General features: G+C 36.1%; 1 protein-coding gene across 3 annotated transcripts in view; it reads right to left on the bottom strand.

Annotated features, from left to right (window-relative positions):
• The window catches only part of FOLH1 (folate hydrolase 1), a 76,412-nt gene that overhangs the window by 24,481 nt on the left and 25,235 nt on the right, over positions 1-26,696 (bottom strand). For all 3 annotated transcript variants that reach the window (XM_025993196.2, XM_072726158.1, XM_025993197.2), the window contains 8 exons: positions 23,458-23,551; positions 16,985-17,083; positions 16,612-16,697; positions 14,950-15,069; positions 12,685-12,767; positions 7,043-7,106; positions 2,879-2,946; positions 325-416 (listed from right to left, as the gene is read on the bottom strand). In XM_025993196.2, the coding sequence (XP_025848981.2) occupies positions 325-416; positions 2,879-2,946; positions 7,043-7,106; positions 12,685-12,767; positions 14,950-15,069; positions 16,612-16,697; positions 16,985-17,083; positions 23,458-23,551 (706 nt within the window). The remainder of the gene's footprint in view (positions 1-324; positions 417-2,878; positions 2,947-7,042; positions 7,107-12,684; positions 12,768-14,949; positions 15,070-16,611; positions 16,698-16,984; positions 17,084-23,457; positions 23,552-26,696) is intronic.

Genomic DNA, 26,696 nt, shown 5'->3' with positions numbered 1-26,696 from the left:
ATGAGTCTATATTTTTCTTAGAATAACCAAAATATTTTTTAACTGTATGATATTCAGAAAAAAGAAAATGTATCAAGTAACTCGTGGACAGAAATGTGAGGGGAACTACTTGTCACCATTATAACTTTTGACTTATGAACCACACGTATATATAATGCCCGCTCAAAAAAGAACCATTTTTTGATGGCCTACAAATTTAACTTCCAAACACATAGCAATACTTTGGAACCAAAGCATTGCCTTCCCTCTACCATTGAAAGAAAATACACTTTTATTTTCAACCCAATCCCATAGTATATCTAGTAGAGAGTCTTGTTTGTTTACCTGGGCTTGCCACTGAACTCCGGTGAAGGACTTTTTTCATTCCAACTCTCATAAAGAGATTTGCCTTCAAAGCCTTCATCGGGGCTTTGGAGCTGCACAAATTAAAAGGGGAAAAAAAGAGAATACTTATAAATCAGATATTTTAAAATTTAAATGTCCATTAACCAGGGAAAGAATAAACTATATTCAGCAAAACAGGTGATACAATTCACACATTAGCAGTCACTAAGAATTACAGTAATGAGTTTCTGATAATAAAGGAAAATGCTCATACAATTATATATAAGGGTGACTATTATAAGAAATACATTAATTGTATGGAAAAGAGGGCCATATTATTACCAAGCTGCCATAGTCAAATGAATGGTCATATTGTGAGATGTCTTTTTTCTATTTTTTTCTGAATTGATGCCAGCTTCTTTCAAAGAGACATATTTCCCGCCTCTTATAAAAAGGAAAATGAGAGGAAGCAAGATCATTAAGTGTGGTATTTCTTTTAATATTGCTTCTTGCCAGTAAGGTTGCTAAAGTCATTAAATAATACATAATAAAGACAAATGCATTAATATTTTATTTAATTGAGTATTTATTGTAATTGTGTTAAATACTAGGATTTAAATACATTTCTGGTTTTATAGATGAGAAAAGTAAGGGGAAAAAAATATGACCTATTATTGAGTTCTAGACCTATTCTTGAAATCTAGCTCATTAGATGTTATGCTTAAAAAATTCAGCAAACTAAAGTTTAATTAATGTTCATCACTATTCACAAGTTATTTATTATACATTATATGGTATCCAATGTTTTTATTTTAAATTTAATGAAAGTCCTATGTTCTATTTTTCAACAAATTTTTAAATTTTTATAGAAATTTAAAAAAAAATTATAGAGTATTTATGTAGTTTAAAACTTTTTGTAAATGCCAGGGATACAACAAGACACATTACAAACTCTGCTAAGGCAAACTCCAAGTAAAAATGTGGAATTCAATGTACTGGGGGCTGTACTACAGGTATATGCAAAGGTCTATGGGAATACAAATAAATTTGCATAAGCATGAGGAAAGAATCAGAAATTATGTTCATAGTAATTACATTAACATCCTAATTTGCAAAATATGAATAAATAAGCAACAAAATAACTTCAGTCAAGCTTATAGATTTACACAAAATTTTGATATAAGGGACAGTACTGCTTGCTCCATTTATCCTAAGAAATGCAAATTTAGAATAGTGTAGAAATATATTGCTAAACTCTCAGTTTATCACTAAAATGTAAAATGCTATGAATCACTCTCCCCAAACAAACAAGACAGAATAAAACAAACCCCCAAAACTGTCAAGCATCACATAATTTCAAATCTGACCTAGAGCGCTGTGTTTTTGCAATTGCCCCTGGGTGCCACCAAACCATCCAGTAAACAAATAAAACTGCCAAGCTTCTTTAGCCTTTACCTTAAATTACATGAATGGTGAAAACTCTCTTAAATTCCCTGTTTCAGATACTTAAATTTTTAGACATTTCATGGAAATTGTTAAGACTGCAGGCAAATGATGCAGCTCTTCAGTAAGGACATGAATAGATTTTTTTCAAATTAATTTTTTTCTATTCCTAGAGAAGAAACTAAATTATAAGATTACATTCCATGTTTTTGAAACCAAAGGTTAGTGACAACTGGTCTTACTGAAAATCCCTATCTGAAGGGAAATAATTGTGTTTTTCTTGGTAATTATACTTCAATTGGTAATCCTATCAAATAGGCAAGTCTTTTTTTTTCCCTTTCCAGTTCAAATCAGATAATTAGCAGTAACAACAAAAATCTGCCATGCAACTTCTTCATTATGATGAACATTAGGCCCAGGGGGCAGGACAAGAGAAGTAATGAGTTGCCTGTCAGTCCTATAGGAATTCAGACACTATCTCTCCAGAAGGTTCAAGATTTTGTGCTGTTGTCAGAATTATTAGGAGACCTCAGTGGTCAGCCCATTTTAGTGGGGCTCAGTGGATTGCAGCTCAAGGCCGGAAGTCAGGAAGCGGGGCACATGGTCTCACCTAGTCTCTGCCCCAAATCAGTTTGACCCTGGAGTCAGCAGTTGGTGTTGTTACAGAAACTCCTCAATCACTTAGAAACGAACTCTTCCTGCATCCTGGGCTAACCGGTATCTTTATATGAAGGAGGATAAACCAGTTTTAAAATTAAGGAGTTAAACCACAGGACCAAGTCCTGGTTTGGCTACCGCACAAGTTGTGTGATTCAGGTGGCTAATGCTTTTTGATCTCAGTTTTCTTGATTTCCAGTGGGGATAGTAGATACAATGTTATCCCAAGGCTGCTCCAGTATAGTTGGGAGAAATGGGGTCATATGTGTAAACAGTTTATTAGATGTAATGGTCTCTGGCATTTATTAGATGGAATATTTGCCATATGATAAAAGGAAAAGTTATAGAACAATGCATGCTTAACATGATAAAGGTACCTCAATAACGGTACTTCAGTGGTACTACATCATTTGTAGAACCCAAATTTTCTAAAATTATATGTGATTATTTTTACCTCCTTTGTTAGGTTGTATACCAAGCTGTACATCAGTGGGGTGCAATCGACTCTCAAAGTATAGTTTCCTAAAAGATAAAAAGGGAACGGCTTTTTATTTTATTTACTTTATTCTTTCATTAAAGATGAATGCTAACTCTTTATCCAGAAGGATCCCTTTAAATCCCAAGTTCAGTCAAAGCTCTCCAACTCATTACTCAATAAAAGGCATATGCTCACCGTGGTCCCCAGTTCCATGCAAGAAACAACCCATCACCACTCCAAATCTTCACCTCTCACTCTGCCCAAGCAGACTCCTCCTGCTCAGAAAATTTTTCTGTTTTCTGCTCAGGGGCTTTGCACCTACAGTTCCCTCATCCTGGAACAGTAGTTCTGCATTATATCTGCATGACTTAAAACTCTTCTAGTCAAATGTCATGTATTCTGAGAGGTTTCCCCGAACACCCTACCTAGAAGAGCACCCAGTCTTCACTTTATCCTAGCCACTCTCTTTTGACCTTGGCTTATTTTTGTCATTGGTTATCTACCAAACATGTTAAATATTTGCTTTGTTTTCCATCCTCCTACCAGACTAGAAGTTCAATGGGAACAGGTGTTCTCTTTTATTTGCTGCCCTATCTCCAGGGCTTAACACAGTCCTGACCGTTAGCATTTACCCAATAAATATTTGTTGTAAAAATGCATTTGTGGGAGCAACTGGGTGGCTCAGTCAGTTAAGTCTCTGACTCTTGATTTTGGCTCAGTTCATGATCTCAGGGTCCTAGAATCAAGCCCCACACTGGGCTCCATGTTCAGTTTGGAGTTGGCATGAGATGCTCTCTTTCGCTCTCCCCCACTGTCCCTCTCCCTGCCTGTGTGCAAGCTCTCTCTCACATAAAATAAAATCTTTTTTAAAAATGCATTTACAAGGCAGATGCTGTCCAGCTAGTCTGAATAGAGAGCAGAGATGGTATTCCCATTCGTCAGGAATTCTGTCTAATGAGTTTGAGAGTCATGCGAATGAGCCAGGAGAGGTGCCCTCAGGAAGTTGTAGGAGCACAGGGAGTGGAGGCTACAACATGATAGGAACCTGGGGAAGGGGAAGTCAAGACAACTTCATCAAGGAATAGCTTGTACAAATGCCTAGAAATATAAAAGTACATTATGTACCCAAAGAATTGCCAGCAACTCTTCTCTCAAAGTTTAAGATCCATGTCTGAGAACAGAAAAGTTGAGGTTTTAAAAATAAGTAAAACGCCCCAGCAGAATTGTTCATGGAATTTGATAGGCTGGTTCTAAAATTCAACTGGAAGAATAAATATGCACAAATTTAGCCACTGCAGTTTTTAAAACAGATAAAGAGCTAGTAGGAGAACAAACCAGAGAGTCAGAGGGGTAGTCTGGCTGCATGTATTACGGGGTAATGCACATGTACCATGACCAAACAATGGTATTGTAGGTCTCCACTTGTATAGAAAAGGCAAGGCAGGCCAACACAAATGATATTCACTGCAACAAATTGAAGCAATATGACGATCAGCTGGAAATTTGAGACCTAAATTGCTCTGCTGAACACTGTAAAAGTTTTATTTTCAAGTGAAATAGATCTATATATATACTGACATGGAAAGTTTTCTGTAATATGCTGTTGAATGGAAAAAGGGAGATGCAGAACCACATATCATGTAATATGTAATGAAAACCCATATAAGGTAGTGAGAGGCAACAGAATACTGTGGTTAGAAGGATAAAGTTAAAGGATAAAGCTAGATTTGAGTCTCAGCTCAATCCTTTGCTAGCTGTGTGACCTCGGGAAAGTTACTTAATCTCTCTGAGTTGGCAGTTTCCTCTTCTACACAAGGGAGATGATAAAGTACCTCCTTCACAGGATTATTATACTAAATAAATCTTTACATGTGAAGCATTTAAGATAGTGCCTTCAACACCATTGATTGTCTGTGTGAGCTAAATTCTTTATATAAATGTCAGTGTTGATGGAGATATTCCAAACCGAGAGCAGTAGTACCTTTTTAGAGAAAGCGGAGTTTGAGAGTTACATTAGTGAAGGTTTTTGCTTGTTTTATAAATTTTGCCTTTAGCACGAGAAAGGCAATATACAACTTATTGTGTTATTTTAAAGATGAATATTTAACAAAATTTTAAATATAAAACAAAGTAAGGTAAGTGGTGTCCTAGCTATCGAATAACATAGGGTCAGGTGCTCTTGATCCTGAAAATGATGAAGAAACAAAGCAGCATTTTAATGCAGGAAGTGACATAATCAGCAAATTCCAATGATTTAAAAACATATATTAAAAGTCAAATCTTACAAACAACACTAGCAATAAAGACAACATTATTCTACTTTTGAAAAATACATGGTTAAGTATTTACTCTGTGTAGCAAAGGTGTTTCATCCTTTTATGTGTTTCTAAGTAAGGATAATAGTTCAAAGCTAGTAGTTTTGAACTTTTACTCTGTGCAAGACACGAGTTTGGGAGTTTTGCAAATATTAACTTCTTTTGCCCAAAAAGAGGTTTAGAGATACATGTGCTCTTGGTAACTCTACATAGAGGCGAGAAAACTGAGACACGGGAGGGAAGTAAGTGACAACCTGAGGTCACACAACTAGGAAGCGGCAATGCCATGAGGAAGGACAGGCCCTTCACCATGAACGTAAGAAGAGGACGTAGGGCAGGATGGCTGAAACACTCTGTGTGAGCTACCTTCAGGGACAATGTAACTGAGACGTGTGGACAAAGAAGAAATGTACACGCCAACATGCCTCCATCAAAATGCAAGGCCTCAATTATTGTTGATACAGAAAGTTTATGAATATGCTAACAGGAAGATTCTAAAAGTCCACCCTGTGTTCATGGACTCATTCATTTGCTGCATCTGTGCAACACCTGTTTCTTTAACAAGCCATTAGGAAGCCACCAGTTATGAAGATCCTGCTCCCGGCTGAAGAATACAGCCTAGTAACAGACATACTGTGTGAAGCGAATAGTTGTTTAGTCGTGGTGGTGAGGAGTGCTACAGACAGGGCTTCCCAAGAATAGTAACATTTCAGGGAAGGCTGTCAGGATAAGAATTAAACAGGTAGCATGTGTGTTGAACACCCATCTGAAGACCGAGAACAGCAGCTGCCCTGGCAGGGAATTGCACACGATTGAGAACAGAAAGACAAGTGGGTGCAGACAGTAGGACAATGGACTGCTTGATCTTGGAAACATGATGTCCTTTCGTTCAAATCTCTGCTTATCAAAAGCAAATCCATTGTTAAAGGCCAGTCTCAAGTGTCTATAAATTTCTCAAGTCTTTCCCAAACTTCCTACTATTCTCTCCTTTGAACTCCCAGACCAGTCTGATTATAGCCTTTCACAGTCCTCGCATATTATTAGAATCCTAGGCTGATTTATCACTGGGACTGAGCCACAAACTCCTGAGTGCAAGACCCTAACCTCTAATTCCTTTGTTTTTGTTTTGTTTTGTTTTTAAGATTTTATTTATTTATTTATTTGACAGAGAAAGAGAGAACACATGTGGGAGAGGGCGGTTGAGGGAGAAGCAGGCTCCCTGCTAGCAGGGACCCTGGGATCATGACCTGAACTGAAGGCAAATGCTTAATCGACTGAGCCACTCAGATGCCCCCAACCTGATTCCTTTGAAATACTGGAAAGTACGCTGCATAGAGAAGTGCTCAGTAACTATTAATTGAAGTTGGGAAAAAATTTTAAGGAAAAAAAACACATGGACATCAGTATTTTTTCCAAAATCAATATGCATATGATATGCATGGTGTGATGAAACCAGGATTATATTTAAACTATACTTTTTTGCTACTCCATTCTAAAATCATAGAAATCTTTAGTTCTGTGATTCACTTATTCATTGAACTAGACATCTTTAGTTCTAGGATTTCCTTATGCATTTAACAGGTATTTACGATCCCTAGCACAGACAAGGTAATCTGCCAGACGAAGTAAATCCAAGACAGCTGCTTTCCCAAATTTGCACTCAGGCTCACAGCCACTGGAAGGCAAGGGCAGCAGCCAGACCCACAGTAGCTGAGCCCCTAACCACATGTAATGGATTTCCCTTCCTTGCTAGTGCATTCTTTATGAATTAAGGGGCTGCTACTAACATGATCACATATTTTCCCATGAGACCGACATTATTTACCTTCTATAGAAGAATCAGCATTAATATAGGCCACACCACGCTCTTGAAGGACTCTGGAATTCTCCTATAATAAAAAAAGAAAGAAAATCATAAATATATACCATAACCTTCCCCTAAAACAATGTACATCTACATTTGCTGTGTGCAGATTTCTGAATTAAGCTGACCACAAAATCGATATATAAGATTCTCAGAACAGAGCTTGTTTGAAAGAATTTCAATAAATATTATTTTATGAAATAATATTTTTAAGACTAAAATTTAAGATGACTCTGCCCATATTCTTAATATGGTAAATAGAAAAGGAATTGATTCCTTAGCCATGCCATGGTTTATCCTTTAAGAAATTCTCTTAGCAAACATGAATGACCTAAGAAAGAAACCCTTTTAGTAGAAATCTTCCTATGAATATCTCTCTCTTAAGTAGGCTCCAAGCTCAGTGAAGCCCAACATGGGGCTTGAACTCATGACTCCAAGATAAAGACCTGAAGCTGAGCTCAAGAGTGGGACATTTAACCAACGGAGCTACCCAGGTGCTCCCCCCACCCATGAGCATCTCTTTATTTAAGTAGAGAATCTTGCCTGATTCTCAGGGAATGAACAATTTCAAATTTATGGGTTAAAAATATGTGAAGCATGAAGTTCTTCTGTAGGATGGCACCACCTACTGGTCATGGCTGATCATTGCACAATTTTAAAATACAAAAAGTATTGCCAGTTTTTTTTGAGCTATCAAGGGGATTTTGAATCTCCAAAACATGTAATTTCCTAAGTGTCCTGACAGTAAGAAAGAAAATGGAAAAAATCTGCAACTCTCGGTGGTTAAAATAATTTGAAAGAGACAAATCTCAAAATATTTAGGCTCTTTCTGATGCCACCATAAATCTTTCCTATCTTCAGGAACATTACCTTACCGACCCACCCCACCACCACCCACCACCCACCAAAGAAAATTGAAGTTTACACAGCTTCTTATACTTCCTGGAGTATACAATAGAAGCCAAACAAGTTTTACAGCATGACTGGAAGTTAATGAGATAAACATTAACTTTGCATACATTTATAGCTAATGCTTCTGTTCCACAAAGCCAATATATGCAAGTTTAAATATATGCACTATAAATTTTAAATCCAGTATAGCTAACATATAGTGTTATATTAATTTCACGTGTATAATATAGTGATTCAACAATTCTATACATTACCTAAATACTCATCATGATAAGCGTACTCTTAATCCTCTTCACCTATTTCACTCATCCCCCACCCACCTGCCCTCTGGTGACCATTGTTTGTTCTCTATAGTTAACAGCCTATTTCTTGGTTTGTCTCTTTCTTCCCCCTTTGGTTGTTTCTTAAATTCTACATACAAGTGAAATTATATGGGTATTTGTCATTCTCTGACCGACTTATTTCGCTTAGCATTATACTCTCTAGATCTATCCACGTTGTTGCAAATGGCAAGATTATGGTTGAAATATATATATATATTGAAATACACGTGTGTGTGTGTGTATATATATATATATATATATATATATATATATATATATATCTCACATAGTCAGATCTTTTTTATCCATTCATCTACTGATGGACGCTCAGGCTGCTTTCATAATTTGGCTATTGTAAATAATGCTGCTATAAACATAGAGGTGAATGTATCTTTTGGAATTAATGTTTTTCATATTTTTTCAGTAACTGCCCAGTAGTGCAATGACTGGATCATATAGTAAATCTATTTTTAATTTTTTGAGGAATTTTCATACTGTCTTCCACAGTGGCTGCAGCAGTTTGCATTCCCACCAATAGCAGAAAGGTTCCTTTTTTCCACATATCGCCAACACTCTTGTTTTTTATTTTAGCCATTCTGACAGGTGTGAGGTGATACCTCATTGTGGTTCTGATTTCCATTTCCCTGATGATGGGTGATGTTGAGCATTTTTTCATGTGTCCATTGGTCATCCATATACCTTCTTGGGGAAATGTCTGTTCATGTCTTCTGGTCATTTTTTAAACAGATTATTTTTTGTGTTGAGTTGTATCAATTCTTTATATATTTTGGATACTAACCCTTCATCAGATAAGTCATTTGCAAATATCTTCTCCCACTCAGTACGCTTTCAGTACTGTTCTTTGTTTCCTTTGTTGTTCAGAAGGTTTTTATTTTGATGTAATCTCAATATTTTTGCTTCTGTTTCCCTTGCCTCAGAAGGTATATCTAGAGAAATGCTGCTATGGCAAAGTCAGAGAAAGTACTGCCTATCCTCTCTTTTAGGATTTTTATGATTTCAGGTCTCACATTTAGGCCCTGATACCTCCAGCTTTGTTTTTCTTTTTAATTGCTTTGGCTATCTGGGGCCTTTTGAGGTCCCACACAAATTTTAGGATTGTTTGTTTTAGTTCTATGAAAAATGCTGTTGATATTTGGGTAGGATTTGCATTAACTCTATAGATTGCTTTGGGTAGTATGGACATTTTAACAATATTTTCTCTCTGAATCCATGAACATAGAATGTCTTTCCATTTGTTTGCATCATCTTCAATTTTTTTAATCAATATTTTAAAGTTTCCAGAATACAAGTCTTTCATCTCTATGGTTAAGTTGATTCCTAGAATTTTGTTATCTGTGGAACAATTGTAAATGGGATTGTTTTGTTCATTTCTCTTTCTGCTCCTTCACTATTAGTGTACAGAAATGCAACAGATTTCTGCATACTGATTTTGTATCCCACAACCTAACTGATTGTGTATCTCGCAACTTATAAGTTCTAGTAGTTTTTGGTGGAATTTAGGGTTTCCTATATATATAGTATCATGCCATCTGCAAATAGTGAAAGCTTTGCTTCTTCCTTACCGATTTGGATGCCTTTTATTCCTTTCTTTTGTCTGATTGCTGTGGCTAGGACTTCCAGTACTATGTTGAATAAAACTGGTGAAAGTGGACATCCCTGTCTTGTCCTGACCTTAGGGGGGAAAGCTCTCAGATTTTCACTATAGCATATGATGTCAGCTGTGGGTTTTCATATATGGCCTTTATTATGTGGAGGTTTTCATATATGGCCTTTATTATGTTCCCTCTAAACCTACGTTGTTGAAGGTTTTCATCATGAATGGACATAGTACTTTGTCAAAAGCTTTTTCTGCATCTATTGAAATGATTATATGGTTTTTATGCTTTCTCTTGCTGATGTGATGTAACATATTGATTGATTTGCAAATATTGAACCACGCAAGGATTAAATCACACTTAATTGTAGTGAATGATTCTTTAAAGGTATGTTGGATTCAGTTGAGGATTTTTGCATCTATGTTCATCAGAGATATTGGCTTGTAGTCCTCTTTTTGTGTCGTGTCTTTATCTGATCTTGGTATCAGGGTACTGTTGGTATCATGGGATGAATTTGGAAGTTTTCTTTCCTCTTCTATTTTTTTTTCCTCTTCTGTTTTTTTTTTAAATTAGTTTGAAAAGAATATGTATTAATTCTTTAACTTTTTTATAGAACTCACCTGTGAAACCCTCCAGTCCTGGACTTTTGTTTGTCAGGAATTTTTTGATTACTGGTTCAATTTCATTGCTGGTAATTGGTCTATTCAAATCTCCTGTTTCTTCCTGATTCAGTTTTGGTAAATTACATGTTTCTAAGAATGTATCCATTTCTTCTAGGTTGTCCAGTTTGTTGGCACATACAACTTTTCATTATAATCTTTTGTGTTTCTGTGGTGGTGTTATTTTTCTTTCATTTCTGATTTTATGTAAGTACTTTTTTTTATGAGTTTAGCTAAACTTTTATCAGCTTTATAAACTTTGTAGCTTTATAAAGCTAAAACTTTAGCAATTTTGTTTTCTTTTCAAAGAAGCAGCTCCTGGTTTCATTGATCTGTTGTATTATTTTTCTATTTTGTATTTTGTTTATTTATGCTCTAATCTTTATTATTCCCTTCCTTCTACCTACTTGGGGTTTTGTTTGTTCTTTTTTCTTACTTCTTTAGATGTAAAGTTAGGTTGTTTATTTGAAATTTTTCTTGTTTCTTGAGATAGGCCTGTATTGCTATAGTCTTCCCTCTTAGGACTACTTTTGCTGCATCTCAAAGATTTTGGACCATATTGTTTTCATTTTCATTTGTCTCCATGTATTTTTCAATTTCTTGTTTCATTTCTTGGTTGACCCATTTATTGTTTAGTAGTTTAGTATTATGTTATTTAATCTGTGTATCTGTGGTCTTTCCATTTTTTTTTTTTTTTTATGGTTGACTTTTAGTTTCCTACTGTTGTGGTCAGTAAAGAAGCATGGTATGACTTCAATCTTTTTTAATTTGTTGAGGCTTATTTTGTGGCCTAATATATGATCTTTTCTGGAGAATGTTCCATGTACCCTTGAAAAGAATGTGTATTCTACTGTTTTAGGATGGAACGTTCTGAATATATCTATTAGATCCACCTAGTCCAAAGTGTCATTCAAAGGCACTATTTCCTTTTTGATCTTCTGTTTGGAAAATATAGCCATTGACGTAAATGGGGTGTCAAAGTCTCCTACTAGTTACTGTATTTCTATCAGTTCCTTTATATTTGTTATTAACTGCTTTATGTATCTGGGTGCTCCCATGTTGGTTTCATATATATTTAGAATCATTATATCTTCTTGTTGGATTATTTCTTTTATGATTATGCAGTGTCCTTCTTTGCCTCTTGTTACAGTCTTTGTTTTAAAGTTTGTTTTGTCCAATATAAGTATTGCTACACCAGGTTTCTTTTCATATCCATTTGCATAAGTGCTTCTTCATACCCTCACTTTCAGTCTGCATGGGTCTCTAAGTTTAAAATGAGTCTCTTGTAGGCAGCATGTAGATGGGTCTTGTTTTTTTGTCCACTCCATCACTCTTTGTCTTTTGATTGGAAGACTTAGTCCACTTACATGCCAAGTGATTATTAACAAATGTGTACTTATTGCCATTTTGTCACTTGTCTCATGGTTGTTTTTGCTGTTCCTCTGTTCTTTTCTTCCTTGGCTCTCTTCTTTCATGGTTAGTTGGCTTTCTCTAGTGACATACTTAGATTCCTTTCTCTTTATTTTTTGCATGTCTACTACTGGTTTCTGATTTGTGGTTACCATTTGATTTGTGTATCATGTCTTCTGTGTAGAGGTAAAATTACTTTTAAAGGGGCCTATCAAATATTCTGCAGTGAGACTTTCTTCCTCATTTTTACCACGATCTAATTTAGAGTCAGTCATAGAGGAAACATAAATGTGAAAGGTATACCTTACTATATAGGCTCAAGGGGGTATTTTAATGTGTTTAGCTTTGGAGCTAATTTGGAAAGGGCAATAGAAACGTGTTATTTAATTTTGATGTTTGGTTTCTAGTGAAATTACTTATTTACTATCACACTCCCAGAAAGTGAAGATAAATTATTTTGACAATTGACATTAGACATTAAGTGGCTTCAAAAGTTCAAACAAAACAGTTCTCTAATACAAAGAGATTGTCATTTTTGAACAACGGGTGTTGTTTCAGATTTTGGAAAAAAAAGTCTGAATATGTTCTCTCTGAAATCACTTGTTATTTTTACATCCTTGAGAATTAAGTCCTAACTGCCTTGTTATTATGAAAATTTATATTGTAGCAAATTATCGACTAACCTCTGCCCACTCAGTAGAACCAAGAAGCCCAAATTCTTCTGCATCCCAGCTTGCAAACAAAATTGTTCTTCTAGGTCTCCATCCTAAAATATATGTGTATACACATAAATGCTGGAAAAATGTATAATATATCTAAGACATTGTAAAACTCAACAGAAAAACAACACTAAAACTTCACTGGTTGTTTAGGAAAGGTGAACTGTGGTGAGCATTTTTACTTATATAACTTCCTTTCATGAGATTTTAAAGCTGATGGGTCAATACAAAGGAGCACATTTGCACTGAAAAGGGGGAAAATGTAGACATAGCAAAAATTGTGTGAGTTCATAATATTCTAATTTGTGTATAATGATTGGATACACACAGGCACCCATCTGGGCTCGGCAGCTGTCCGGAGTGAAAGAAGAAAGTGCTAGATGTGGTCTGTGTTCTGAGAGCAGATAGGACTGAGAGAAAATTCCTTACAGCTCTTCCACGTTCTGGCATCGCACAAACAATTGTTCAATGTCAGCTGGTTGTGTGATTTCACTCCATTCTCTGACAGAATTCATCAACAGAAGCTCAGTTAGCAGGACCAATATCTGTGGCTGCTACAATAATTCAGCATCACTCAACAAGGAGATGATATGGCTGTGAGTTATAAACACTGATCTTGGAGTTTAAGAAAGATCAAATTGCAATTCCCAGTTCTTTCACTTACTAGCAGTATGACCAAGAGGAAGTGATCTTTCCTTCATCTGTATGCCAGGAGTAGCAAAGTAAAGATGAAAATACTACTGATTTTTGGGAAGATTGCATGGAGTCATGTTTACAAATGCAGCACTTCGTACGTGCTCCAAAAGCTTGTCATTATTTCAGTAAATAGCTCATTTGTGCTCAGTAAAAATGTTTATCCCTACAGCTGAGTCCAATATTTTATTTTTGCCAAGTTTGTTCATGATATTATTCAAACTTCCTATAAGCTGTTATTCCTTATCACTGCATTCTTTTGGCATGCTATCATTGTCACTGTGATGTTTTGTACTCAACAGAGGGAATCTTATTACAAAATCGTGACAGTTTTTGCACTAATATTAAACACTAGCGAATTCATGAGCTATGTAGACTCAAGCCTTCATAATTCTGTGTTCTTAAAATGTAAGAGAGCTGTGGGGAAAAAAGAATAGAGCCCCTTTACATTTTGCTTTAAGGAGAGACACGGTTTCATGGACTGGTAGCCAGAAATTTGAGTTTAATCCCTGGTTCTCTGACTTTGCCACAAACTAGCTACACAACACACTAGGTACACAACACACTAGCTACACAACATATTAGCTACACAACTGGATTCTATAAACCATGATTAGCTTATTTGTGAAAATGAGAACAGAAATAGCAACTCCCTAGTTGCTAGGAGTTCAAAATAGATAACATGAAAACACTGGTTCTCTGAGAAAACAACTACCATGCAAACTTAACATATTTCTGCCACTGTTTTTATTGTTGCTAAAAAAAAACATGGATCACATTTCCAGCCCCAAACCCTCATTTGCAGGTCAGTAAACAGACTGGATTTTCCTCTTTCAATGTGTATTTATGTTTAAAAAGCAGCCATTTGATCTAAATTTTATCTTTGTTTTCATAGGAAGATTCTAAAATGATTGGAGCAATGGTGCTAGGAGTATAAATCTAAATCTTTGTAGAGCAAACCATGGCTGAGGGTGTGGGAATGCAAACGTCAAGCTTTTGAGAATCCTGCTAGCCAGCGAGACCAGTACTCTTCTGAGAAACCGTCCATCTCCTCGCTTACGTAGTACACTTGACCTTATGTGTGAGGCAAGAAGGGCCCAGGGAACCTCTACTCACAGTTCCCTGATCAGGACACGTTAGCCTATGACATAATTTTGGCTTGTCCTCTCCTGTGAAGAAACCCATCTCCACCTTCTTTGTTGTTAAGAGTGACCCCTAACAACAGAATTCGTTTATTTCAGATTATGATCTTATGAATATCAATAATGTAAACATTACTCTATAAATAATCAAAAATAAACAAACAGTATAGTTAACTAACCCACTTGAGTAAGATAGCCACTAGTTATTGAAAGCTGTTCTATGCTAGTATGTATTACTAAGTAATTGATGCTACGAAGATGGTATACTTTGCACATACCCTCTCAGGTGACCCTGCACACAATCTTGTGAGAAGGTGGTAATTCTACACACTTTACAGAGGACTATAGCCTGAGATTCAGAGAGGTTGATATTTTTACTTTCTCTTTATATTACCTTCTTTTTTCAGTGTTCCAAAACTCCTCACAATTTCATGAACAACAGCTGCTCCGCTCTGAGGGTCAATGCCACCAAACACCCATGAGTCACGGTGACCTCCAAGAATGACATATCTGTCTAGAAAGCATCATTGCAAAATTACTTGTCATTCCAGGTCAATAACAGAGCAAACTGCAAATGACTCAAGAGTATCTAAACACAGAGCACTCACGACTCAAAGAAAGACACTAAGGCTCCTGAAGATTTGTGTAAATATTCTATTTTGTTCTGATACTGATGTATGAAGAAAACATGAATGTGATAAGCAGGGGTATACTTCAGTTTATGATAGCAATCATAAGTATGTAAGTAATGATAAGTATAGAAGGACAGAAATTACTCTATCCACCTCTTTATAATTCTCTGTTACTCCTCTCTTACCTACATATCACTTTGCTTCCAGTATTTTCAGAGTGGGAGAGCATAGTAGTCACATAGTAAGTTCTCCACTTCTACTCCTTCTAGTCAATTTTCAAGGTACTGCTCAACAGTTTCCCCGCTCTGTAACTCTTTAGTAGCTTCTATCGGGGATAGAATTGCTTCAAATATCCAGCTCTCAGAGCAATCCTATTATATCTTGCAAAGCAGTTACCACACTTGAACATATGGCTTTTTGTCCATATCTCCATGTCTTCATTTTATCCCTCTATCCCTCATGACTAATACAGAGCCAGCAAAAAGAGGTACTTGGAAAGATTCAATGAATTGCCTTTTATATGCTATTTCGTACTCACTTAAAGTATACCAATATTCTTTGTTCTTGAAAAAAAGCAATGACTGCTTCTAAGAAAAATATGTGATTTAACCATATGCCTGTTGGTAACATTTATAACCATAATTTCTAAGGGATCAAAACATAATGAAGTAAGGCTATTTATAAAATGTATGAACCTGTAGGTCATCTGAAATTCTGTGGAAATCATGTGTCTATATATCTCATTAACTTCAATGTAAGAGAAAATTCTGCAAAGGATCCATTAATTCAAGGTTAACTTAATTTTCTTTTTTTTTTCTTTCTTTTTTTTTTTTTTTTTTAAGTTTTTTAGAGAATGAGCACACATGAGTGGGGTTTGGAGGGCAGGGGCAGAGGGAGAGAGAAAATCTTAAGTTGACCCTGGAGCCCAACTTGGGGCTTGATCTCATGACCCTGAGATCAAGACGTGAGCCGAAATAAGAGTGGGATGCTTAACTGACTGAGCCACCCAGGAACCCCAAGTTTACCTTAATTTTCTGAGTGTTATCTTTTATATAGATAACTTGTAGCTATCATGAAGATATTTCCTCAAGCAAAATATGTGGTAAACAAATCCAGAAAGCTCAGAGAAAATACCTAAAAATGATCTCTCCCTGACCTTCCTCCCCCTTGATCCTTTCATTGAAGCATGCACAGCTCAACATTAACTAATCCTGGGCATCTAACTAACCCAGCCCTACATTTACTTTTCTTCACAACATTTATCACAATACAAAATCACCTTATATTCATGTATCTTGTGTTTATGTAAATTCCATCAAGGAAGAATTGCTGTGCTTTGTTACCCTACATTCCCAGAGCTCAGAGCAGTACCTGGCTCAGAAGAACTGCTCAATCAATATTTGCTGGACAAATGATTAATTTACCTGGTTCTACTGCTCCTCGGAGAGTTCCAATCACATTGTATATTCTTGTCACTTTGTTGTTAGAATGGATGTGCATCTTGACTTTTCTAATGCAGAAATAGAGGACACATTCTGAAAACACTGGTTAACACTGCCACTCACAATTTTGTTTAACCTTAAGTTTCTAAATGAACACAATGCAAGAATTCCATTGTCCAGCTGTGCAATACGTAACTGTATTCCCCTCTAAAACCTATGGTTTTGTTTCCTGCTGGTACTAGATATATAGTACTTTTCCAGTTATCGCCTATAATTGTTTTTTCTTTTCTTTTTTTTTTTTTTGAGAAAGTTTTTCTCCCCTGAAAGGAAGTTGCAATAAAAATAGTCTCTTAACTGTGTAGAAGAGTTTCCAGTGAAGCCAGGTCCGACATTGTAGGGCACTTGGAGACCTCCTTTCCAGCTGCTATCTGGTGGTGCTGCCCCACCCATTTTCCTATTGAACACAAAGTATTATTAGCTGGAGGAAAACTCTGGAGCTAAAAGTTAAAATGTCAATAAGCTCACTTTCTTGAGTGCCAGCTCATAACAGCTTCCATGAGTCAGGGAAATGCCATTTACCCCTTACTGCGACTCTTATGAGGTGGGAGCTACTATTACTCTCAGTTCAAAGATATGAGGCATGAGGCTTAGAGAGATAGGTAACAGGACTTAAGTTGTGCTGCTGGTATGTGGTATAGCTGAGGGTCAAATATTTGCTAAGAATCCAGACTTTGCGTTCCCAGATTCTAACAGAAAGCCAGTTTAAAAGTTCTTTCCAGGGCACTCTCTGAGGAAGAGCTCTGATGTCAAAGCCTGGGATTTTCTATTTTGTCATTTCCCCACTGATCAATATATCCCCATATTGTCATCTATCACAAAGTGCTTTCATAGGTATCTATTAGGGAGCAAAGAAGAGCAAAGGAAAGGATTTCACGTCAATCAACAGGTCCTAAAAGTTTCATGTTGTTTTCTTTTGTAATTTAAAAAGGTAAAAGTATTCAGGCAGACCAGCCAGTCTATGCCACTAACCCCAGTTACTTCTCAGCAGGTGACTGAGGAATATAATATGATAATGTTTATGGAACAAAGGGATTCTTGTGGTATACTACAACGTATCTGCCTTTACTCTGTTAAGAGCACTGATGGACTTTTTCGTGATTTGGGCACAGAAACCAAATGTACCCTTGCAAAATTGCAGCAAATAAAGGAATGTGGTTCAAGGGGAAATTAAGAGGATGGGAAGATCAATCTATCTTTTATGATCTGTCATCATAAACCCCCACGCACCCTAGGCTTTACAGTGGAGCACGCTCTGCACCTCCTCCTTTGTTCTGTGCCTACACACAACTGCTGTTCCCTGCCTGCCTATTTGAGGAAATGTGATTAGTTCTACTTGACCTAGAATCTACTGCACACATAATGTTAAAACAATCGATTAGGTTATCTTCTCATAGAAAACTAATTATAAGTAATATTCTGTTTTAAAATGCTCTATCAGAGAGTAAATGCTTACTTTTTTCCCTCTCTCACTAAGGAGCTTGGCTAACAATATTTTCAAGTAACATACTATATAAAATTTGTTTTAATAAAATTTCACATAAACTTATAATAAATTTATAATAAAATTTCACATAAAGAGCATCAAGTAACAGCAAGAGGCATTTTACATTGGTAGAAAGCATAATCAGTCAAAACAGCAAACTATTAAATATGCAAAAATATTACAGAACACAAGTGAAGAAAAATATACCTATCCTTGACTATACATTAAATGATACTATAATGATATATTGTAGGTTAACAATGCTAATGGCTTTTGGTGTGAATGGGTAAAGACAGAAACCTTTTACTGTATACTCTTCTGAATTTTGAACTGTGTAAATGTATTTCCTTTTCAAAATAAAAATATGAAAAACAAAAGAAGGTAAATTCATCATGAATTAAAGTCAATTGTGTATTATAACATAAGGAAGGTAATAGTCCAGAATCCCACAAAATAATAAAATAAAGAGATGAAATTATAGTGCCCCACAAGGAGAAGTAAGCAGATGACTGGAACAGAATATAATAGCTGTATGTAAGAATCTAATGTATCAATTTAGGAAATATCACACATCTATGGAGAATAAACGTATTAGTCAAAAGATGTTGTGGAGATAATTGAGATACAAACTTCTTTAGATACTTACTCGCTCTATAAATAAAACATAGATTTTAAGAAAATTAAAAAGTTGAATATTAAACTTTCAAATCACAAAAATTTCAGGAAATATAAGTAAATTTTGAAAATGTCTCTGAAAAGATTTGATAGTAGATGCTCAATTAATATGTATAAACATTATTGCATTTAAAATCTATATCTTGGGGATCCCTGGGTCCCTCAGCAGTTTAGTGCCTGCCTTCAGCCCAGGGTGTGATCCTGGGGTCCCAGGATCGAGTCCCACATCAGGCTCCCTGCATGGAGCCTGCTTCTCCCTCTGCCTGTGTCTCTGCCTCTCTCTCGCTCTCTCTCTCTGTGTCTCTCCTTAATAAATAAATAAAAATCTTTAATAAATAAAATAAAATAAAATCTATATCTTTATAGCAAATTTATTTTTATTGTTCCATTTGCAAAGATTTATTGTCTACAATGCTCAAGATAATGTGTTATACCCACTAAGGAACACAAATATGTACGTGACATGGTGGTTCTACCAAGGAGTTTAGTCAAAAGTTAATCAGAAGATACATATAAAGCCAACTAAAAAAAATAAAAAAATAAAAAAATAAAGCCAACTATGATATAAAACAAAGCAAGACAAATGATAGAGAAAGTTCTAAGGAATATAAAAAAAAGAAAGCTAGATTTAGCTTGTGGGATCATGAACAACTTTCTAGAAGTTTTATTTGTTTGAATTTTAAAGGATGTGCTAAGATTTGGGCATGGAAGATGATGTGACAAGCATTCCAGATACAAAGTATTTTATAAAGAGGTACAGATGCAGAAAAGTGTAGAGCAAGTGTCAGGCATGGTGATTGTTTTGGCTGGGGTATAATATGATTAGGGTACCATGACAGAAGCTTGAGAAGGAAAAGACTGCTTCTGGAAAGATGGATATGTGCTTTACCCTATTCTTCCTGCTAAGTACAACTAAATTCTCTGGACCATATGGACATAGAAGACAAACATTAGGTTCTGAAGGGTGGAGAGAATAGAACAAAACTAGCTTGAGACCCCAGGATACAAAAAAAGACAGTGGTGAGTTCCCTCAGTTTCCTTTTTGGCTTACTACCCCAGATTTGGAGCTAAAGAAGCTGGCAAGCCAGAAATGTCATGTGGTACATATGGAACACTCTGTCAATAACTGAATACATGTTCTTCTCAAATGCACATGGAACATTCTGTCAGAATAGACTATATATTAGGCTGTGAAATAAGTCTAAATAAATTTAAATGGCTGAGATCATGTAACCTTTTTATTAATTATATAATCTGTTTATTAATCCAACCACAAAAAACAATTTGGCAATCAGTAACAGATGGAATTGTGGAAATATGCAAATATATGTAAATCAAACAGCTTAAATACCCAACAGGTGAAAGAAAAAAATCACAAGACTAATTAGAAAATACTTGGTGATGAATGAAAATGAAGACATAACATATCAAAACTTAGGGGATGCAGCTAAAGCAGTGCTTAGAGAGAAATGTATAGCTGTAAACATCCATATTTAAGAAGTGGAAAGACATTAAATCAATAAACAAGTCTTCTACCTTAAAAAACTGGACAATAAAGGCAGACCAAACTTGTATCCAGCATAAGAAAGAAAACAATAAAGACTGTAACAAAAATAATTAAATACAGAATAGAGGAACAAATAGAGAAAATCCATGATACCAAAAGTTGATTCTTTGACCAGATTAACAAAATTGAAAAATAATAGTCTGACAGATGCTATTATTATTGTCATTATTGTTGGTGTTGCTATCATAATCCTAGTAGTTACCTAGGGAGGCAAATAAAAACCAAATAATCACATTCCCTTCTATATAGATAGGAATCCCTCTCCCCCCAAGTAATTGTGGTTTTACTTTACTAAAACTCACATCTCATCAACTTTTTATTGAAATTCTCAGCATTCTTGGGCCATTATATGACTTACATCTCTCTTCATCTTCTCACGTATTTATTAAGAAACTTCCATTTTGGGATGCCTGAGTGGCTCAGTGGTTCAGCATCTGCCTTCGGCTCAGGGCCTGATCTCGGGTCCAGAGATCAAGTCCCACATCAGGCTTCCTGCAAGAAGCCTGCTTCTCCCTCTGCCTATGTCTCTGCCTCTTTCTGTGTGTCTCTCATGAATAAATAAATAAAATCTTAAAAAAAAAAAAAAGAAACTTCCATTTTATGATGTATCCAACTTGTAGAACACCATCTTTTCTAATTAATACCTACTGCGAAATGGCTAATCGTTTGTGGGCATCTGGGAATTGACTGTCAAGGACAAGGAGCATGCTCCTCACTTAAGTGTGCAAATATGCAAAGGAAGTAAATCTGCACAGTGAAATTCATAAACAAATTATATGTCCTTTGAAAAAAAATTTATAAGACTAAATTCCAGTCGTATAGAATATTTCACAATATCTTAGAAAGTATGGAAGATGAAATAGAAGGGGCTCCCAGCTGGCTCAGTTGGTGGAGCATGCAACTCTCCATCTCCATTTCCATAAACTCTCCATGAGTTTGAGCCCCATGGTGGGTGTAGAAATTACATAAAAATAAAAAAAATTTTTTTTTAAAAAGAAATAGAAGTTGTTTTCCTGCTTTTAACATATAAAGATCATCTCCCACTTCCAAGTAAATTGTGCTTCTAAAATTCATTTTTAATTATGGTGTTTTCAATGCACAATACATTTTTCCATAGAAGTTATGCTACTAATAGTGATTACATTTACAAGACAGCTTAAAGAAGCTGACTTAAATACATTAGAGGTAAACTGCATTTGTGATTTTTTTTTCCAATCAAGTAATTCTAGCACACATTTAGGACATAGCCGACACTGACCTAGTTAATCAGAGCAGTCAAATGGTAGACATAATTAAATATACCTCAAGTCGATTCCATATGATCTTTCCTTCTCTCCCTCCATGCATTCTTTTTCTAATTACAAAGATATTACAGGTTCATTTTTAAAGAAAACTTTTGCATAATTGAGATTACTCTCTCTAAAAACTTAATATCTATCTTTAGACATATCTGTGTGTATCTAGATAGATAGATAAATCTGCCATTTTCACTTAGTGGCATAAATGTGTTTCCACATCTCTAAACATTCTCATACAACATACATTTTAATGGCTCCATGCACTATCACAGCCAGTGATGTATTTGGCTACTTACCAATTATTGAAGATTTGTGTTATTTATAGTTTTTCACTACTATAAATAATGTTACAATCACTTTATCTTTTAAAAATATCATGAATATTTAGACTTTATTTATAAAGATGCTTAGACATACACGTAGTCCATGACACCCTCAAATGTCGTGCCTGGATCCTGAATTCTAACCCATGTGGTAATGCTAAGAGCCCAAAAATAAGAGACCAAGGTGCTATTCCTTAATCTGCCATTAAATGGGACAGATCCCTCCACTTCTCTGAATGTCAGCCTCCTAAACTGTAAAAGGAGGGCATTGAATTAGGTCATAAAAAGTCTTAAAAAATAAAAATAAAATATAAAAAGTCTTCTTATGGAGGGGGCACCTGGGTGGCTCAGTGGTTGAGCGTCTGCCTTCTGCTCAGGTCATGATCCCACATCCTGGGATCAAGTCCCACATTGGGCTCCCCATGGGGAGCCTGCTTCTCATTCTGCCTTTGTCTCTGCCTCTCACTTGCTGTCTCTCATGAATAAATAAAGAAAATCTTAAAAAAAAAAAAAAAGGCTTCTTATGGAGCCTGGAATAAAATGATTAAGAATACTTTAAACTCAAATAAGAAAAGTTACTAACAAGCCAGACGCTTCTCTCACAATTCTACTGACAGAGAAGACATCCTCTCTCCTTCCCAAAGGAGACTGGACAAAAAGGGACATGCAGATGGGAGAACGCAGGGCAGGAGAGGGGGAGGGTTCAAATGTCAGGAAATCAGAGGGGGAAGAGGAATAGAGGTGGAAATAAAATGGGATAGCTTTCACAGTGTATTATCTGAGGTTACCCAAGTCGTAGCCAACATGAGGATTAGATGAGTAAGAGATTTCTTAGGGGAAAAGCCTGTGAGAGAAATAGCGAGGGTTTAGGGGGAGTGGGGAGGCAAGGCTGATAAAGCTAACAGACTGCAATACAGGTCTCATATAGGGTAAAGGAGAAAGGGAAGGAAGAAAACGGTGGTGGGTGGTGGCATTGAGCTGGGCAAGCCTGCTGTGGAATCCTGAGCCAAAGTCTCCCATGAGAGGAGCCCTGTGCCTTCCAGTAATGGGCCTGTTTTAATGTTCCCGCTGCAACCAGTCATTGACTGGGAACACCTTTGGGAAGCATGGCCTTTACACAAACAGGGTGGTGGATTTCAAAGCACAGTAGCTCGAGCCACAGATCACTCATGCCCTGGGCAGTTGGAGAAGTGAAAGTCTCATTTTCATGACACACACTGGATACCACTATGTAATGCAAATTCCAGAACAGAACCACTATTCTTTAAAATGGTGATAAAATTGTAGGTTCTACCATCTAAGGGAATTTCAGCATTTCTGAATACTGACAAAATATTCAGATGTTGAATATTGCCAATAGTTGAAGACTGCCAGTAAAGGAAAATACTCAAACAGCCATCTGTTTGCTTCTTACAAACTTACTCCAGGAGTTTCTGTGCATCATTGTATCCAATCGGATGAACAAGAATACTCGGAAGACCAACAGCCTCTGTGATTTCACGTCTATAAGCATACTCTGAAAAAGAGGTGAATGTATGTTAGTAAAAATTTAGTCCCTTTCAAAAGTTTTTCTGTACATCACCTTAAACACATCCTTATACCTCACTAACTATAACCGTTAAAATAAAAAGTTTCAAATGTTAGTGAGTATGTGGGGCAACTGAAACTCTCCTACATTCCTTGCAAAAGTATAAAACTATTCAGTCACTTTGGATAATTCTTTCAAAAACTAAGGTTAAACAGAATTGTGCACTCAGACACAGCAAGTACTTCCCTAGGTATTTCCCCAAGGAAGAGAAAAATATATGTCCACAAAAAGACGTGTACAAGTTGTTCATAGCAGCTGAATTTGGGCAGCCAAACACAGAACATAGTGCAAATGTCTGTCAACAAGAGCAGGAATAAACAATCTGGTGCAGCACATATACTAAATTTGGAACAATACGGAGATTAGCCTGGACGTTGTGCAAAGATAACACACAAATTAATGCAACATTCCATTTAAAAACAAACCAACAATCTGTAGTATATGCCCAGAGTAGAATTCTACTTAGCAATAAAGAGGAACAAACTACTAGTACACATAATAATACAGATAAATCTCAAATCATTATACTGAATAAAAGCAGCAAAGTACAAAAGTATATACACTAGGGGTACCTGGGTTGCTCAGTTAAGCATCTGCCTTAGGCTCAGGTCATGATCTCAGGGTCCTGGGATGGAGCCCTGCATGGGCTGGCTCTGTGCTCCACAGAGTCTGCTTCTCCCCCTCTCTCTGCCCCCACCCTTGCTCATGCTCTAATAAATAAAAACTTAAAAAAAAAAGAATACACATTGACTCCATGTATATGAAGTTCAAAAGCAAAATTAATGGTGAGAGATATCAGAATGGTTCATCAGAAAAAGGAGCAAAGGGAACTTTCTGGAGTCATGAAAATATCCAGTATTATTTTGAGTGATACAGATATATGCACTTTAAAATTTTATTGAACTGAATTCTTAAGATCTGTGCACTTTATTATATGTAAACTTTTTCAAAATAAAAACATATTGTCATTTCTTCAGATTTAAAAAATATGAGTGATTTTTCCTTTTTTTCTCCAAATTTTAAATTATTTAATAAGAACTTTAGGTGATTGCAAAAGCATATTTTTTATGAGTAAAAAATCCCACATAATGATATGTGATGTGGAATTTATTTAAAAATTTTCCTAAGTGACAACAAAAAACGGAAGAAAAGAGATGAAACAAGATTGACAAAATGTTGGTAATTGTCTATTTTTTGTATGTCAGAACTATTCCATAATAAAAAGTAAAGCTAAAAGAAAAAGGAAAGGAAAAAAAGAATAGGACACAAAAGAGAATTCAATAAATGTAAGCCTCATAGGGATATCATTTTCCCCCCAAAATACTATGGTTTAAATTTAAGGATAATTAACAGAAATATCCCAGTTAAGTTCATTTTACGTTCATAATTTTAGCTTTGTAAAACTGAGATTAAGACAAGTTGTATTTTTTCTAACTTGGGAATAAAGAAGTAAGTGAAGTTCAGGTATATCTATGTGATTTTATTATAGGATAATATGAATTGTTTAAAAAATCTATGACAGTATACTATAGAGAGTGTACAAAAAGATTTATAAAGCCAAAATACATAAGCTTTAGAGGAGTCTACAACTTGACAGAAAAAACCAGATGAAGAATAAATAGGAATCTGCCACAGATACTTTGACGGCCTATTTTATACTAGTTTTACACCTTAACTAGTTTTAAACCACAAAAACTCAGGAGTGCCTGCGTGGCTCAGTTGGCTAAGCATCTGCCTTTGGCTCAGGTTATAACCCAAGGGTCCTGGGATTGAGCCCCATATCAGGCTCCTCGCCCCTGTCCCTTCTCGTGCTATTTCTCACTATCTCTCTTTCAAATAAATAAATAAAAATCCTTAAAACACACACACACACACACACAACTCAACGATTACAGATTTTTGTAAATGTTATCAAGTAGCTGAAAACATTCAAAATAAATGGGTTCCCTTTGTTAGTGATCAAACTCTAGTTCTACAGGGAAGCATTCGGCCTTACACAAGCATGTGCTTTGGGAGCCAGGCTGCCTACAGTGGAATTCTAAGCCCTCATTTAGTGGTGTGGGGATCTGGGCAGATCACCTTCTTGTCTCCCTTGCCTCCTTTGTCAAGCAGAGAGGCAGTAATACTACAAAGCCAGTAGCTCTTAATACATGTAAGAGCGGTCAGTCAGGAAACACCCCTAGGAAGCTATCACTATCGTGTTTATAAAGCAAAGATGCAATAAGCATTTTTTGGACTTGGTATTTTATTTCTTTATTTTTCTCAAAAGATTTTATTTGTTTACGGTGGGGGGCAGGGAGAGGGGCAGAGGGAGATGGAGACAGAGAATCTCAATCAGACTCCGTGCTGAGCGCACAGCCAGATATAGGGCGTGATCTCACAGTCATGAGATCACGATATGAGCTGAAATCAAGAGTCAGACACATAACTGACTGAGCCACCCAGGCACCCCTGGACTCTGTATTTTAAGTGTGCCATTTCGGGGGTTTATAAACTTCTTTCGTGCTATTCCTTATTGCTATTTCCAACTAGGAAATCCAAAATCTATAAAAACCATAGATTTGGAGGAAATTTACTTGGCATCAAAACCTGATGTAGGAACGCCTGATCAGATGCAGTTGAGCATCTGCCTTCGACTCAGGGTGTGGCCCTGGAGTCCCGGAATTGAGTCCCACATCCGGCTTCCTGCATGGAACCTGCTTCTCCCTCTGTCTGTGTCTCTGCCTCTCTCTCTCTCAGTCTGTCTCTCATGAATAAATAAATAAAATCTTTAAAAAAACCAAAAACCTGATATAATGCAAACTCATTTGACAGCAAAATCTAACTTGAGCAGATATGTGGTTATTCATACTGTTTATCATTTATTATTTACCTCTGTTAGTACGATTATTCATAAATTTTATAGCAAAAATATTAATATACCTTCTTCCTGTATTATATCCCAGCCTCTAGGGTGTTAGGCAATATATGGTATATGCACCATGTTACTTTTTTTAATATTAATTTTTTAAAGGGATTTTATTTATTTGACAGAGAAGGAGAGAGAGAACAAGCAGGGGGAGCGTCAGACAGA

This window comes from Vulpes vulpes, chromosome 11, assembly GCF_048418805.1.
Source record: "Vulpes vulpes isolate BD-2025 chromosome 11, VulVul3, whole genome shotgun sequence".
NCBI lineage: Eukaryota > Metazoa > Chordata > Mammalia > Carnivora > Canidae > Vulpes > Vulpes vulpes.
The sequence above is the reverse complement of the archived record's forward strand: the minus strand, read 5'-3'. Positions and strand labels throughout refer to the sequence as shown.